The 16,024-nt window shown below is 47.3% G+C and overlaps 1 protein-coding gene across 3 annotated transcripts; it reads right to left on the reverse strand.

Annotated features, from left to right (window-relative positions):
* Positions 1–163: 163 nt before the first annotated feature.
* neurl4 (neuralized E3 ubiquitin protein ligase 4) lies at positions 164–15,710 on the reverse strand. Of its 3 annotated transcripts, none has more exons than XM_076112365.1 (29): positions 15,493–15,710; positions 10,868–11,390; positions 10,712–10,777; positions 10,179–10,630; positions 9,914–10,025; positions 9,733–9,821; positions 9,543–9,615; positions 9,130–9,403; positions 8,862–9,043; positions 8,636–8,721; positions 8,357–8,519; positions 8,036–8,246; positions 7,748–7,824; positions 7,488–7,566; positions 7,177–7,346; positions 6,927–7,055; positions 6,514–6,659; positions 6,097–6,315; positions 5,522–5,620; positions 5,273–5,425; positions 5,025–5,192; positions 4,711–4,869; positions 4,347–4,526; positions 4,069–4,162; positions 3,351–3,458; positions 3,107–3,251; positions 2,827–2,939; positions 2,450–2,609; positions 164–2,332 (listed from the first exon to the last, which is right to left on the reverse strand). In XM_076112365.1, the coding sequence occupies exons 1-29, from the start codon at positions 15,655–15,657 to the stop codon at positions 2,128–2,130; spliced, it is 4,800 nt and encodes a 1,599-aa protein (XP_075968480.1). In that variant the 5' UTR covers positions 15,658–15,710; the 3' UTR covers positions 164–2,127. The 3 variants fall into 3 exon arrangements, with proteins under 3 accessions (XP_075968480.1, XP_075968478.1, XP_075968477.1); XM_076112363.1 differs by having other exon boundaries at positions 6,514–6,656; positions 7,488–7,593; XM_076112362.1 differs by having other exon boundaries at positions 7,488–7,593.
* Positions 15,711–16,024: the final 314 nt, after the last annotated feature.

A 16,024-nucleotide genomic window follows, 5' to 3' on the forward strand; every position in this document is an offset into this window, starting at 1 on the left:
GAGCTTCCAAAAAAGTGTTGCGTCTTTATTGTACTTCTCTACGACAATTTTGCTACTCTAAATTCAATAAAAAAAAGTAACCTAAAGCACCAGTAGGTCGTCTTGTCTTCTTAGCATCTTTCTTGCTTACCGGCTCGTATCACAAAAACAACTTCCACCATCCTTCTGTGCATACTGTCTGTCAGTTTATTATTATTTTTTTTTATAAATCAGGAAGATATGATTTTTTTATGTAACAGCCTGTACAACGCAACATACAGAAAACAAATTAAGAACACAATACAAATAAAATTGTACAAAGCAGCACTGGGCTGTAAATAACCCATATAATCATATTTTTCACATTTTCTTTTTTGATTGGAAGTTTTTCCTTCTGCCAAACCCCGTAGATCCTCCGCCAGTCAGATCACAGCTGCTCTTCGAAGGCGACTCAGTTTCTTCAATTACATTTTCTTTTTGAGTTTGACTCATCAAAACTGTGCCTTGAAAAATGTTGGGGGTTTCATGTCGCAGGTTTATCAAATTGGCATCAGAACTGAGAACTGTGAAAAAGATACGCTTTGGAAAGCTATTCACATACAATCAATCATTAGGTGGATGTTCTTGGGATTAAGTAAAAACCCTCGTACAAACATTTGACTCATGAAAATCAATGATGTTAGTCGACATGAAAGAACTGCAGAGCCGTAATGAGTAACATTCACATGTAAACACCAGCTCAGGTGGTGGGATGCAGATGACTCGACGTCCTGCCGGTGTAGAAACGACACGTCGTCGGCTCCGGACGTCCCGCCGGGTAAACGGAGTCGGACATGACTGATGGATCCATCAGAGTGGAGGCGAGAGTGGATCTGGAGTAAACGATGACGGGGAAGCGAAACAGCGGGAGTGATGTGGGAAAACCACTTAAACCTTTTGGCTTCAGTTCATTCAACATTTTACGAGTTCAACATTATGGGATATTCGCTTTCTTGCCAATAGTTTGCGAGATGAGAAGATTGACACCACTCACACGTGAGAGTGGCGTCAATCTCATCTCACTCTGCAAGACAGGGAATAATCGAATTTCTTAAAAATGTTGTAACTTTTATCCTGTATTTGTCCTGTATCAAAAACTACCACGTCTAAAAGTAAATATCTGTATTCTTAAATATCTTCTGATGTGTCCTCTCTGGCGAAACAATCGAGCTGTAAGGCTTGAACGTCACTTGCCCTTCGTCATCTCAATGCACAACTTTTAGATTTCCCCCAAAAAGTACATTTTTTTCTGTCAAATCTTCCAGTTTTCTCCACAGCTTAAAGCCTGTGAACGTTTTCCATTTGACAAGACGGGTCACACGTGTTGCTGGGCCACGATAGAAACGCAACAGGGACTGATAAAGTAGCCGGACTGCTAATGCGGAGACACAAAAGAGAAATCAACATACAGTCGTACACGTGTAAACATTTTTTTCTTCCTCCAGTTTTTTTTAAAATCTTCCCCCACTAAAGAAGTCACGATCACTCTTGGGTTCATTCTCAGATTCAAGTGTCTCTGTTTTTTTTTTACATTTTTTTTTTTAACCCACGTTTCAGTCTTTTTCGGTGATAGTCCTTTAACGTGCAGGTTGGCAGGGGACAGCTCCTCCCAAATAAAAATAAAAAAACACTGACCAGAGTAGAGGTGATAAGTGATACAAAAATAAGTGCCAAAAGATAAAGAAAAAATGAGCCGTTTGTGTGTGAAAAATATGTTGGGAATGGGGGAAAAATAAATGTGGCAAAGAAAACCAACCCTAAATGTAGCGAATGAACAAACGTGTCGTTTTGAGTCAATGAGAAGTTAGTTTAAAAATCGCCCACGAGTGTCCAAAACATAAAGTGCAGGCAGTGTCCGTCGTTCTTTGAAACCGCCGTAGCCCCCGGCCTTTAAAAGAGTCCAAGAGCAAACAACCGAAAAAACCAACAAAATAAACAAAAATCAACAATGCTGAATTGTCAACAATCCACGGTTGGAACAGCTGGATTCCAGAGGAGTCTCTCTCTCAAGGCAGGGGTTTGGATTTGGTTGTCAGTTTATTGAAAGTACGAGGAGCGCCACACAGACCCTCCCCGTTTCCACCCGAATGCCTCCCCCCGTCGCTCCAGTTACTCGATCCGGATGAGCAGTCCGTAGAGGAGCGTGCCGCCCTGCTCCTTCGTGATCCATTCGATCTCCGAGTTGCTGAAGCGAGGGTCCAGGGGCTCGCTGTGGCCAAGAGTCTGCGGCCCCACCTTGTAGGAGCCTGGACGCACGCACACCTGGAATCCCACCTGAGCCTGGTGGCTGCGGTCAGAACGGGGGTCCCGAAATCTGCGTGAGGAGAAGGAGAACGATCAGTAAGTGCTCTCTTCCCCTCCCCCCTTCTCCAGACAGGGAGGTGGAAACGTACCAGATGTAGCAGTGATTTTGTGAGTCAGGTGGACTTACTGCACTTTGGGGGCAAAGACCTCCATGCCGGAGTAGCGCATAGTGGGGGAGAGCCGCACTCTGGGGACCTCCCTGCCGGGGGCGCTGTTCTCCTCTGGCTCGCTGTAGCCATTCGGCCCCTCCGCCTTCACCGGGGACACCGAGAAGATAGACGACGTCCCTGCAACAACAAAATGACGTTGGAAGTAAAGACCACCGTTTCCCAAGTGCAAATGACAACTTACAGAAAGCTAATGGTTGCATTGCAACTAGTGGCACCTCGCGAGTGACGGAGGAATTATCAATGCTTTCGCTGCTAGTTTAAGTTTGCGAACACTTCAGTCAATTGTGAAAAACAAGGGTATGACATAGAGTGTGTGTCTTTGTCGTTTTCCTACCAGGCAGCAGCTGGCTGTGGTCCAGCGTGCGCCGCAGGGCTCCGACACTGGTGCCGTGGTACGCGATGTGCCACTTCTTCAGTGCATTAGAAACCTCACAGTGGGGCTTGATCCTGCACAAAGAGGAAACACTTATATAGACAACGCTGCGCAAATGTTGCGCAAAACACTCAAAACAGATTTACTACTATGTTTTTCTTTCTGATCATCAGTTTGAATTCTCTCGGTGAAATTACGATAAACAGTAGTTTGAGATCTGACTGAGGAATCGTCGTCTCACCTGAGGGCGAAGCGGCACCATCCAAAGGGCAGGGCGTAGTCCCGGGGCGGTTCTCCTCTCTTGTAATAAGCCTCGTCACCCCGAAGCTTGTGGCAGGACTCACAGTAGCAAAGGTTGTACTTCGCTTCTTCGTTAAAATAGCCATCTTATGAGCGGCGGTGGAGGAGAACAAAGGTTGCGATTGTTAGGATGGTTTTAGATCTGAAACAAAGATCACGGCAGAAAGGCCTAGGGTGAATCTCACCTGGTAGAGTGAGCAGGTCCTTGAAGCGTGAGCACAGTGCCTGGTATTCACACGTCTTGTTGGGGTTGACTTCTGGAGGGGGCGTCCAGCACACACTCTCTTTGATTCCTGCATGTAGAAACAAAAACAAAAAGGTCAAACGCAGGAATTAGAGAACAAACAGAACCGAAATGAAAAGATGAGCTATAGTTAGCGCCTCTGCAGACAAGTCAAGTTGCACTTTGAATCCATGTCTGTGCAAAATGTCATCGCTGTATTATGTCATCGCGTCAGACATTTGTGTGAAATTGTCATAATTAGCATATGAATCTGATCTGTGGCCCTGCTTGACAAACACTGCTTCTATTATTATTCATAGCTATTTTTATTACCATCATTGCTTTTATCATTATAACATCACGACATACTATAATATCAAATATTTATGACATTATTATGACCTACTATACAATTTTATGGCATACATTTAAATACCCTTTTAAAGACATTTTATGATATACTATATTATGACTTTTTATGACACACGATTATATTTTATGGCATCCTTTACTATGAATGTCTATGACATACCATACGTTTGGACCATATTTTAAGAAATTCCTTCAAGGACTTCCTGAGACTTCGCCTTCAGGAGAATGTGACTGACTCCCAAACATAAAGCCTCTCACCACAGCTGTCACAGCCACGGAAGGAATAACAGAAACCTTCGTCTTCTTACCGTCAACCATGTCCGCCTTCTCCATGTCGCCCTGACAACGGGTCTCACCGCTCTCTCCACCAACAGCTGGCACGTTGTTTGTTACTATAGTAACCTGCCATGGTGACACAACATTCATTAGCATATCATCTCGGGGTTCTTGGTGATAATTATTAACCGATTAGTCAAATCGCCAGAACATGTTATTTTAGATAATTCTTTAACCGTTAAATTCATTCATCAGGCAGAAACGTCAAAGTGGCTGTTTCTCTGTGTGTGTGTGTGTGTGTGCGTCTGACCTGTTCACACTGGCCATAGAGGTCGATAAAGGGGTAGCAGGGTGAAGGAATGTCCTGCACCGCCACACCCTGGTCCATGCCGTTGACGTAGAGGTGGAGGCAACTGTTGGCGTCCACCAGCAGACCCAACACCGTCCCCTCTGGACAAGTGTCCAGATTAGGACCGTAGTTTTCACATATCTAAAGGGGGGGGGGGGGGGGGGAAGGAAAAGAGTGATTAGTGGAAAGACACAAAAGAGGAGTCGGCGAGTGAGAGAAAAATGACATAAGATCAATGAACCGGTCAATAGATGTTAGTGAGAACACACAAATCCATAGAAAGCATGACAGACAGATGAGTGGGTTTAAGTGTGTGTGTGTGTACCTTTAGGGAGTTGTGGAAGACAGAGTCTCTCTGCAGCAGCCAGGCGGAGCGTTTCAGACAACACGCTGTGGAGGGGAAGTTGAGCCGGTCGGGTGAGTGACCTATGACCCCCAACGACAGCGACGACGTCCATAACGGGTTCAGACGGTCGATTTGAAACTGGTGACAAAAGAGAGGCCGTTGACAGACTGGAACGGTCACAGCCTAAAATACCTGGTGGTCGTATTCTGTATATATATATTACACTAGTGTGGTATTGCATATAGCATAATGACGCACAAACATGATCACCTGGACCTGGACAGTTGCGTTACCTGGAACAGCTGCTGGCGAGCCAGCGGTTGGGCGGTGACCAGCAGGCCCTGGTTATAGCTGGATACTCTGGCTGCCGTCAGGTTCTGGTTGGACAGCTGGATGTTTTTGCCGTGGTTTTCCAGGAACGCCATAACGGTCGGCACTAACGCGCACGGCTCGGTCTCGACCTGGAGGTGACACGGTAGAGTTTCTCAGGAAATCCCACGATGCAGTGAAAACCGCTTGTTGTTAACAGACAGGCTTCTACCTCTTTGACGGGGGTGCTGTCCTCCTCTCCTTCGCTGCAGCTGTCTGAGGAGAGCGATGGCGCCTTCACGCTTTCCATGTCCTCCATCAATGAAGAGCTCACGATGGACACCGCTGTTATCCGCCCATACATGTCCAAAACAGCATAAACATTCTGCAAGGAGCCAGAGAGAGGTGCTGAATGGCAGCGTGGGGCCAAGTAGCTGTGTACTGTAGATCTGTGTGTGTGTGTGTGTGTGTGTGTGTGTACCTTGGCTACTGCAGTCGCTGCAGGTCCCATGTCTTCTCCATCAATGAAGATGTGCATGGTGTCGTCACTGCACCTCTTCACACCCACGCGGTTCCCAACCTAAGAAACAGTAATATTCAGGTGAGCAAGGCACTGAACCCCTAACTGCTCGGGGCTCTGTGCAGCACCGACCCATCATTCCGACGTCGCTCCACAAATCAAGACAATATACATATATGTAAATAAATGCTTGTTTGCGTCCTTATTTGCGTAGTGTTTTTTTTTGACTAAGTGCTTTGGCAATAGTTTTAAATGAAAACAAAATCAAAAAAGATAGAAGGATAAGCGAGAAGAAGTAGTTATTATGATTAGAAACAGAGAAAAGAGGATAGTCTGAGTTTTAAGACGCGATGCTGATTTCTGTGAGTCAATTCTTTTTCAGACTGTGACAATCCCAAAGCTCTGACAACATCCTTAAATCGGGGCTTTTAAGCAGACAGAGAGGCTCTGTCAATTAGTCTGAGACAGAAAAAAAGAGATCCTTGAGGGTTTCTAATCCAACTGTGCTCACAGAGCAGCAGGGAGATGCAGCTTACCGTCAGCCGGTCCAGTGAACAGCCGTAGTTCTGGCGCTGCAGCACACCGTTGCGACGGACCTCGGAGCCGCAGAGCAGCCAGGTGACCTTGGTGCGGAGCTGCGGGAGGGAGGGGGAGAGACCCGACAGCGGGCAGGACGGCAGCTCCGGAGGCGCCAGCGTGGTCAGACCGATGTGCAGCGAACCGCACCACTGCTCGTCCGCTTCGTCAATCCTCACCTGCAGAGGACAGAGATAGCAACACCAGGAAGGGAAAACATAAATCATTTATATTGTAGAAAACTGTATTTCTGATACATGCGGACATAAGTATTCAAGAGGATATTGTGTACATTATTGTTTTTAAATCACAAGGTAGTTCGCAGGTTCATTCTCAGAGCATTTCCTGGTAAATTGGAGGCTCGCGTCCTTCTTTACCTCAAACAGCTCGTCTGCTTTGAGTTCCTTCGCACTGAACACAATGCCGTGAGCGTAACCTCCAACTCGGACGCCCTGGCAGCCGTCGCCGAGCAGAACCACATTCTTGCCGTGTTTACTGTGGAGTCGATGGGCAACGCCAGCTGCTAAACAGAAACACAGGAGAGAAGACACATGGAGATGAGGCTCTGAGGACAACGGATAAAGTGATACATTTTGTCTTTACTCCCTTTCTTCTAATCAAAGCATTTTTGAAAAAGTAGAATTCCATAAGACTATATAATAGTTTAAAAAAAAATTGTATTTTACAGATTTTTCATACAATCCCAAAGCTTCAGATCTGAAAATGATCGCTCTCTTTTGTTTGTGTTTTTTAAGGCTTTGCAGGCCTGAGCAGGGACCCTGATGTTTACCTGGTGAGTGGATGGGGAAGCTCTTCTCCGTGATGTTGCTGGTACAGAGGCTGTTGTCCAGCGGGCCTGAGGAGCTGGTGATGGACACCTGAACACACTGACCATACAGGTCGATCACGGCATACACCTCTGAGAGAGAGAGAGAGAGAGAGAGAGAGATGGAGAGAGACACGGATGAAGCATGAGGTCATCATACGGAACCTAAACTGATACCAGCAGTATTCACATCTCTGACTTCACTAATCTTTACCTGGTGGCAGGCCGGTGCAGGCGACCCCTTGATCCACACCGTTGATGTAATAATGGAGGTCGCCGCTGGCTGAGCGCATCATACCAATGCGAGAGCCTGTGGTCAGGGAGTCTAGGTCACAACCGTAATTGTTGCGCATTGTGTTACCATCCTGCATGATGGCCGTTCCACTGAAGAAAAAGGACGAAGACAACGAAAAGTTTTGAATTAATGATCTGAACTTCCACAAACATGTCATTTTTTTATTATATTATTTTGGATTAATAAAGATATTGCTGATTAAGCTTTAGAGTATCAACATAGCGTTCTACCTCAGCATCCAAGTGTCATAGTCGATATCAGTCATAGTGTTGGGAAACTCAAGCTCATCTGGCCTGATGGCTGTCACTCCTGGACACAGAGGGGGGAGGAGAAAATCTGTGGTGATTACACATGGAATATATTTACAAAGAGATCAACGTTAGGTTACACATACAGTAGCTTTTCATTGGTATTTTTGCTATTTAACTTATTTACATGACAAAAAAAAAGCGATAGAAAATCAAGAGTTGACACAACAGAAACATTTCACCTGCTTCAATTGAACCCGACCAGCGGTCCACCATCTTCTGAATAATGATTTCGAAGAGCTCTCCATCTCGAAGGCACCTACGAGGAGGTAACAGTTTGTCGTTTACTCGTGGGAGAAGGAACTGAGAAATGCTGATAGTATATTATAGTTTATAACTTTGTCTACACCCGTTTACCTGTAAACACCACATGTCAGTCTGATCATTACCTGGCTCCTTGAAATACTTGTGCTTACTGTTACATTTCTCATCATGATTTGCTAAAAGTTATTGTCACTTTGTTTCCTCACCTGTTGGAAATGACAATAGCGTCGTTGAACTCGCTGCGGCAGTTCTGACGCAGGGCGGTGCGCCCCCCATTGGTGATGACGGCATTGGTGCCGTGCAGGTGGTGGAAACGCAGGTCGTTGGTGGTGCTGGCCCCTCCTACCGAGCAGGGGCTCCCGGGGGACATGGCCGTGGGGCACTCTGAGCTGTCCTCTGGGAGAGGCAGGAGGTCCACTGACAAGAAAAAGGAAATAGATAGAAGTTCATATCGTCTAAAGGGAAATCTCAGTTATTTTAGTATCTTTAACTGTTTAAAATGGAGTTTGTGTTCCTCCCTCTCTCACCCATGTCGTCCATGATGGTGGCCTGAGCAGCCTGGCCATAGAGGTCCACCACGGCATAGACACTGGGAGGGACGTTCCAGGCTGCCGGGCCCTGAGCCACACCGTTCACAAAGAAGTGGAGGCTGCCGTCTTCCTTTCGCACGACACCAACTGTATCGCCTGCCTGCAAGAGAGGAAACAGAGGCGGGAAAGGGTTAAAGGAGGAAGGAGGACAGAGGGTGACGGGTATAAACGCTGGGAGTGACAGCAGCGGAGTAATAAAACACAAACATCACTCACCTTGAGCCGGTCCAGGTTGTGTCCGTACTCATCCAGTATTGTTGTTCCGTTGTGCATTACGCCGTTCCCCGTCATCATCCACGTCCCTGGAAAACAATAATGCAGAAAAATGTTGTTTTTTTTACAGTAAATACAGTCGTGCAACTTTTTTTTTATCATCCAGCTTTCATCAGGTATCTCACAAATGAGACAAAATACCCACTTCTACAAAGTATGTATATTTTACCTGAGCGCAGGTTGGTCATGGTGGAGGGCAGCTGCAGGTATGCAGGGTTGTGTGTCGTGACACCAATCTCGATGGAACCCGCCCACTTGTCCACCATCTTATCGATACGGACCTGGAACACCTCGTTGGAGCGCAGCGGCCGGCTGCTCAGGACCACACCGTGGTTGAAGTCATCAGTCGCACTGTGAAAGCAGTTTCTTGTGTGACGCAAACTAAATAAAGTCTAAATCAAGCATGTAAAGAGTAAGAAAGCCTGTCGTTAACTCACTGTGGCCGCAGCGCTGTCCTGCCGTCACTGATGATGGCGGCCTTCTGGCCACAGTTGGGATGGAAGAGCAGCCGGTCGGGCCCCTCCGAGTCTGGAGTGACGGAGAGAGCCGGCCTGGGCCGCCCGACATCAGGCGATAAAGCCCTCATGATGGCGTTGTTGCGTCTGAGGCGGTCACTGTGGTTGTGGTTGTGCACTATGGTGACTTTGACGGCCATGCCGTAGAGGTCGACCACGCCGTAGACCACGCCGGGGGTCTGGGCTGCCGCAACACCTGGGGGAGAGACGTGGAATAACAATAATCTAAAAATCAAAAAGCACTTCACTTGACCCCTTCTTTATGTTCTGAGCTGATTTATAACCATCATCATCATAACACTGAGACCCGCATGAAGCGCCTCGATGTGCCTCACCTTGGTCGATGCCGTTGATGTAGAAATGGAGCGCTCCACTGGCTTTGCGCATCAGCCCTATGTGATCTCCCTCCTAAATGTGGACGACAGTAATTGATGGAGATCAGAAAAACGGACACACTTAGGTGTGTCGGTAGGCGGCAGACTGAAATGTGTGTGTGTGTGTGTGTGTGTGTGCATCAGTACAAACCTGAAGTTCATCGAGGCTGAATTCACAGTATTCCCTGCGGGTTCCTTTCCCGTTGGTCAGTATCCCGCAGCCACTCATCATGATTGTACCTAACATACGCAGCCAGGTTAATGTCATCCATGTCACAATGAACTGCTTTATATTTGTATGAACTGTGTGCGTATCTCTGTGCGAGTGTTACCTGAGCGCAGATTGGTCATAGTTGCAGGATAGTCCAGGTTGTTGGGATTGTGTGTGGTCACACCGATCTCTATTGAGCCTGACCACTTGTCCACCAGCTTATCAATGCGGATCTGAAGATATAACAGAAATACATTTTTTTGGTCAGATATTCTGTGAAGTATTATTTCAGTATCACCTGCCTCTACTCAACTAATAACAATGACACTACAGTAAATGAGTCAGTTCATGCACAAACAAACGTGTCGTCGTGTGGTCGTAAACACCTCAAACATCTCGTTGTGTCGGAGCGGCCGGTTGGTCATCACCACACCGTTGTTGAACTCGTCCAGCGGTCTCCTCCGCTCCGCCGTCTTGTTGTTGTTGCTCAGTTTGATCAGCGTGCCGCATTTCTCGTGGAACAGCAGCGCGTCGTTGGTGGTCATTGCGCCGACGACGGCCGCCAGCCCGACCCCTCCGTTACCGGCAGGACTGTTGTTGGTATTTTCACCTTCTCCAGGACCACCTCCTCCCGTTGTCCCTGTTCCACTGTCGCTGTTGACTGCACCTCCTCCGCTGCTGCTCCCCCTGTCATTTCTGGAAGAGGAGTCAGATCCTGAATTTCCTACTCCGCCTCCTGCTCCTCCTCCGCCATCTTCCCCTCCGCCCTCATCCTCGGAGCGATAAAAAGATACTATTGCGTTGTTGAACACGTCAAAGAGCTGGTGCTCCGTTAGAACTGAGGAGAAAAGGAAGAGGAGGTTGTCAAATCCAGGTCCGTGTTGCACAAGGTCAAATGATATTAGAAGGACTTTCTTACCCGTGTCCGGCTCCAGGTTGTTGGGGAACTTGTCTGGTCTGCTGTGACTGCAGCTAAGCTCAGGCACTGTGAACGGGAAAAAACGGGTGAAAATAACAAATCCCAGATAACAGGTTGGAAAAAAGAACCATATAAATAAAAAAAAAAGCCCCCTACCTTCACCTCCATTCATCATTCCATTCATTGCTGCGACATTCATCAGTGCCGTGATCCCCCCATCCTCCCGACTCCCACACACCACCACCTCTTCCTCCTCCTCCTCCTCCTCCTCCTCCTCGTCATCCTCTACCTCCTCGTCCTGCTCTATTGTCTCTTTCTCCGTCGAGGCCGGCGGCGGCTCACAGCTCACCACCGTCACCTGAGTGCACTTGCCGTACAGGTCCACCACTGCCCAGAGCTTGGGCGGCAAGCCGCTGGCGGCCGCACCGCAGTCCTGCCCGTTTACCCAGAGGTGAAGCTCGCCGCGGGAGCTGCGCTGAATGCCCACGCGGTCGCCCTCGGCTAGCTGGTCGAGGTCGCGGCCGTACTCCTCCAGAACCGAGCGCCCGTCGCGCAGCACCGAGCAGCCCGACACGATCCAGGAGCCGCCCTTGAGGCCCGTGGCGCTGCTGGGAAAGTCCAGCGCGGCGGGGTCCAGCGCCGTCACCCCGATCTCGATGGAACCGCTCCACGAGTTCACCTGAGGGGAAAGTAGGGGAAAGATCAGTCTGTAATATGTCACAGATAATGACACATCATGGCCAAAAACCTGAAGTTAAGTCCTGCATTTTCTTACACACAAAGCGTTACATTTGTAATGGTATAAAATAAATTAAAAGATATAAACCTTGTGGCAACTACGATAAGTTGTCACAAAACAGCTGCCAGCAGCAGTCACAAAAGGTGTGGAAGCTTCTAAGCGGTGATGTTAGGGGAGTGAGGCACTGTGCTAAAAACTGCAGGTAGACATCTATGGAAAACAAAGTGTGCCTTGTCGTATGATCCATCTTGTTATTTTTAGTCTTTCTGTCAGCGAAGAGCGTAGCTCAGGGAGCGCTCCTTTGAAAATAAAGCAGGACAGTATGAACACACAGTGACACACAAGAAACAAAACACTGAACTATGTGTGCTAAATGTAGTGGCAATGGTTATATGTCTCGCAGTAGGCAAATAACACCATTATTACCTTGCAATACTGTGTGAAAAAAAATCACCCCGGGTCAATCTAATTCATTCCTCATCTCTCAGTGCTCCAGCCCCCAACTTCCAAAATTAGACGTCCAATGCATATTGATGCAGAAAGGCAGTCGCGTGCACACGCTGTACTATATTTAGACCAGGTACAGGAGACCAGGTTTAAGAACAAAATAGACACTTGGGGTCATATTAGCAAGTGTGTTTCGTTTATTTAGTTGACCATGAAAACAGAAGACTGTAATCAGTGTCTAATATACACCGTATCTTTGTCATGTTGGCCAGTCACCTGACAAAGACCCAAAAAGTCAAAACGTTTCCTTTTTTTTTTTGGTCCAATACAGTTTTGGAAGCTTTCATCCAATGTGCAGATTCTCAAAATGTTTGATTGAATTAATGATTGTGTTACTCAACTAGAAGTGGAGTGAATTACAATCCCTCAGCTACTTGAGTTGCCAGATGGCGGTCACAGCTAACGCCCCTCTCTCTCCTTCATCATGTCTAGTTTCCACCGCGTCGCGACTGAAACAACGACAAGAGGTTAGATGATGATTTAACCTATGCACGCGAGGCAAAGCTTTACCTCCACGATCTTGCCTCTCTGAGGCTTCAAGACTGCAAAACTCCTTTCGTCTTTGCACGACATTGGAATCATATCACATAACACGCAGCCTCCATTTCTTCCCAGAAACACAGAACTCAGCATCAGCTCACAATGATGTGATACTTTATTGATCTCCGGGGGGGTGAATTCTATATTTCATGCGTTTTGCCTCCGTGATGTGGACGACAAGAGTGCCGTGTCAGCTTGTAGAGCGGAGTCAGTGCAGCCGGTGGAGATTCATAGCCTCGCTTAAAAGACATTTCAGCCCCGCAGATGCTTGCCGACACAGGGGCACGAACCGACGTCATCCGACTGAGGAGTGATCTCCCGGCTCGCTGCACTCCACCTGCTTCCCCCCCCGGAGAACAACATCCAACAAAAAAGCCATGCAGTTTGCTCCTCAAAAGGAAGAGAATTACGTCAAAAGTAATCGGAAACTTCCGTCGGCCAGTCTCCCTTTTCCGGTTTGTTCCCTGGTGCTCCACAGGACTCCAGTGAAAGTTGTTAGAAATCCTCCCCGATGAAGTGACCTGGAGCATAACATTAGTGCCACACCAGCTCCTGGGATGATTTTCTGCAGCTCACGCCCGAGCCGAGGAATAATGAAGGAAGATTTCCTCCGAGACAAAATCATTTTGAAAATATTTCTATATTGCCTCCTCTCCTTCGTCTGCACCCATGGTGTCTTCCTCTGCTCCGTGGCAGGTGCTATGTGAGGCAGTGTGCTACGAAAGCCCGGGTATCTGGGTTAACAGATTTAGTAGTAACTCAGCCTGACCGGGTCGCTGTGTGGAGGAGACAGACAGCTCCTTGCCTCGCTCATTCACTTATGTAACAGCAGCCTGTGGGTGTCTGCCTCTCTCTCTCTCTCTCTCTCTGAAGACCAACTACTACAGGATGCAAGCAGAGTATGACCACTGCACAGCTTTTATAAAGAATTAAAAATGAATTGCATCAAAAGCAGAGAAACACTGCGAGGACTATACAGCGTTCTCATCTAGCAGAGCATGAACACAGCTGGACTCTGTGTAGGGGGACAGGTGAATACAGTTCTCACATTAATAAGCTACATTATCTGGAATAAATTGACATTTTAACAGCTACCATATAAAATACTGACACCAGCCTTTGTAGACCACAGCTTCATACAAAACCCTAAACCACTGACGGCGCCCAACTTCGGGCTAAACTGTTTGTCCAATAAATCACTCCATTTGCTCGTTGCGTTGCACTCATTTTTCCAAACATCCACTATAGCTCAGCAGACGGGATGGGCAGTCATGCCAATCCGATTGCTCCGTGATGGAAAAGTATTGATTTTCAAACAGGCAATGAATGTCATGTCAGAGCATTGGGTTGTTTGTGAGAGCCCTCATCGGGCTGAGTGCACCACATGGGACGGATACTCGTTTACATACAGAAGGTGCGATTCAACCACATGTTTGACTTTACTGGCTTTTGCTCGGTCTCATCATAACTGTACAGCTTGGCCGTGTGTGTGTGTGTGTGTGTGTGTGTGTGTGTGGCCCAGTTGGCACGGGCAGAAGCTCAAGAGCTGCCATGTTGTTGACAAGCTCCAGTAGGGTTGCAGACTGCAGAGGCGAAAGCCATTAGCACAGACAAGCTCTCCTACACTGATAACAGACAAGATGTAAACACTGTGCACAGGCATCGGTGTGATACGGAGAGGCCTGAGTCATAGCAGAACACACCAATAGCCATAGATAGATAAGCACTTGTGTTTAAGTGACATGAAAGCTACACATTTGAGGACATTTGTAGAAGTATGTATGGAAGAATTGAATGTGCTTTTATCACACCACCTGACATTAAAAATAAACAACTTTAAGCATACTTAAAGGGAAGACTTGAGAAGCATTTGAGGTCATGAGATCCTTTACGGAAAGCAAGACATTGTATATTGGTTTGATAACCGAATGAGTGAGAGTGAGACACCTGTACTTTAAGATGTACTGATCGCTGGAAAGAATGCAATCAATATATAAAACGGAGCCTCTAAAACAATGGATGTACGTATAATAAAGGGTGTAGTTGTGGTGGAAAATATGAAATCTTTCCCAGAAGTGAGGGATGGATCACCTTCCCTGGAAAGAGGACGCCATCATATCTAGAGCTGCATGAATCGGAGGACAGCGATGGACACGGTAGAGTAAGAAATGTCTCTACTTGGTTCCCATAATGAGGGACAAATGAGTTCAATGAAAGCAAATGTCCCAGCAATGAGAGAGGAAGAGTGTGTGTTTACAGATAACAGACCAGGGATTAATGAGTGCTACCTTTTAGTGGTCAAACTCCTCGTGCATTAGGCTACACCATCACTGCTGGTAATATAATATGGTGATTTAATGAAGATGCTGTAGACGACACTGGTGACTGATAGCGGTGTCTACTCGTACGCATTGGTGCCTCTTTAGGTTCACACATAGCCTTCGAGTCGCTAGAATAGCCCGGGCTGGTGTGAGCACTGCAGTATAGCGGGCTGACAGGCACCTACGACTGTCACGGACTCCTCCGAAACAAAACTTATCAGAGCTAACGTCAAGTTAACACGCTTAGCTGAGCTCGAGTAGTGCAATAAACAGCAGCGAGTCCTTGTCAAACACACGAGAGAGCACCTTCCGTAAAAAGCTAGCCCCGGGGCTAGCTCCCGTTAGCCGCTCATTAGCATAGCTAACTGACGGTACCAAGGCAACACAAGCAGGTTATCGTTAGCCGAGTGATCCGTTTCACAAATCCCCCCCACATACGAACGTGTTTATTTCTTTACGTCAGCCACTGATGAATCTCAGTGTGTGTAATGCATCACTCGACAACAGCCGTAGTCACTGTCAACCTTGTGAAACGCCCCGGATAGGATGAGCCTCTCACTGCGGACAGAGGCAGACCACCGGCCCGTCCTACTGCTCCCGCACTCCCGCTGCTCTCATCCCCGCGCAGGAGAAGCAGCAGCAGCTGCAGCGGGCCTGTTGTTGTTGTTGTTTACCTTTTTGTCAATACGGACGGTGAAGACATCCCGGTCCCTCAGCGGCTCCTTGCTCAGCACCAGGCCGTGGTTGAACTCCTGCACTGGCTGGTTGCGCCGGGCGGTTCGGTTCGAGTTGGACAGGCCGATCAGCTTTCCGCTCCGCGGATGCAGCTCCGCCGCCATCTTCAGTGGGCGGCCAGTATTCACGACAGTCAGGGTTTTGCGACAGTTGCTACACGTTATGGCAGTCGGTAGATTACTGTATCGATCCGATTTGGCTGCACCCTGCACCGCGCCCAGTTCTGTATAAACTGTATCATGAAACAGCATGAAACCTATTTTATGTCGCAAAAAGACTCAATTTATCGTTCATTTTAAGCTTGACACTTGTTTAAATTTAACTTTAATATTTAAGCTTTATAGGAATTGTAGCAGTCATATTTTTGCAGTCGTATATTTATCATAAATCTGGGTTTTTTGTTTATATTTTTTGGCTTTAGTATAAATATAACTGAATGTTTGTCGAAGATTTGGGGATTTTTGAAAAGAT

The sequence above is a fragment of the Anarhichas minor genome, unplaced genomic scaffold (genome assembly GCF_050575085.1).
Source record: "Anarhichas minor isolate MPS153535 unplaced genomic scaffold, ASM5057508v1 ptg000049l, whole genome shotgun sequence".
NCBI lineage: Eukaryota > Metazoa > Chordata > Actinopteri > Perciformes > Anarhichadidae > Anarhichas > Anarhichas minor.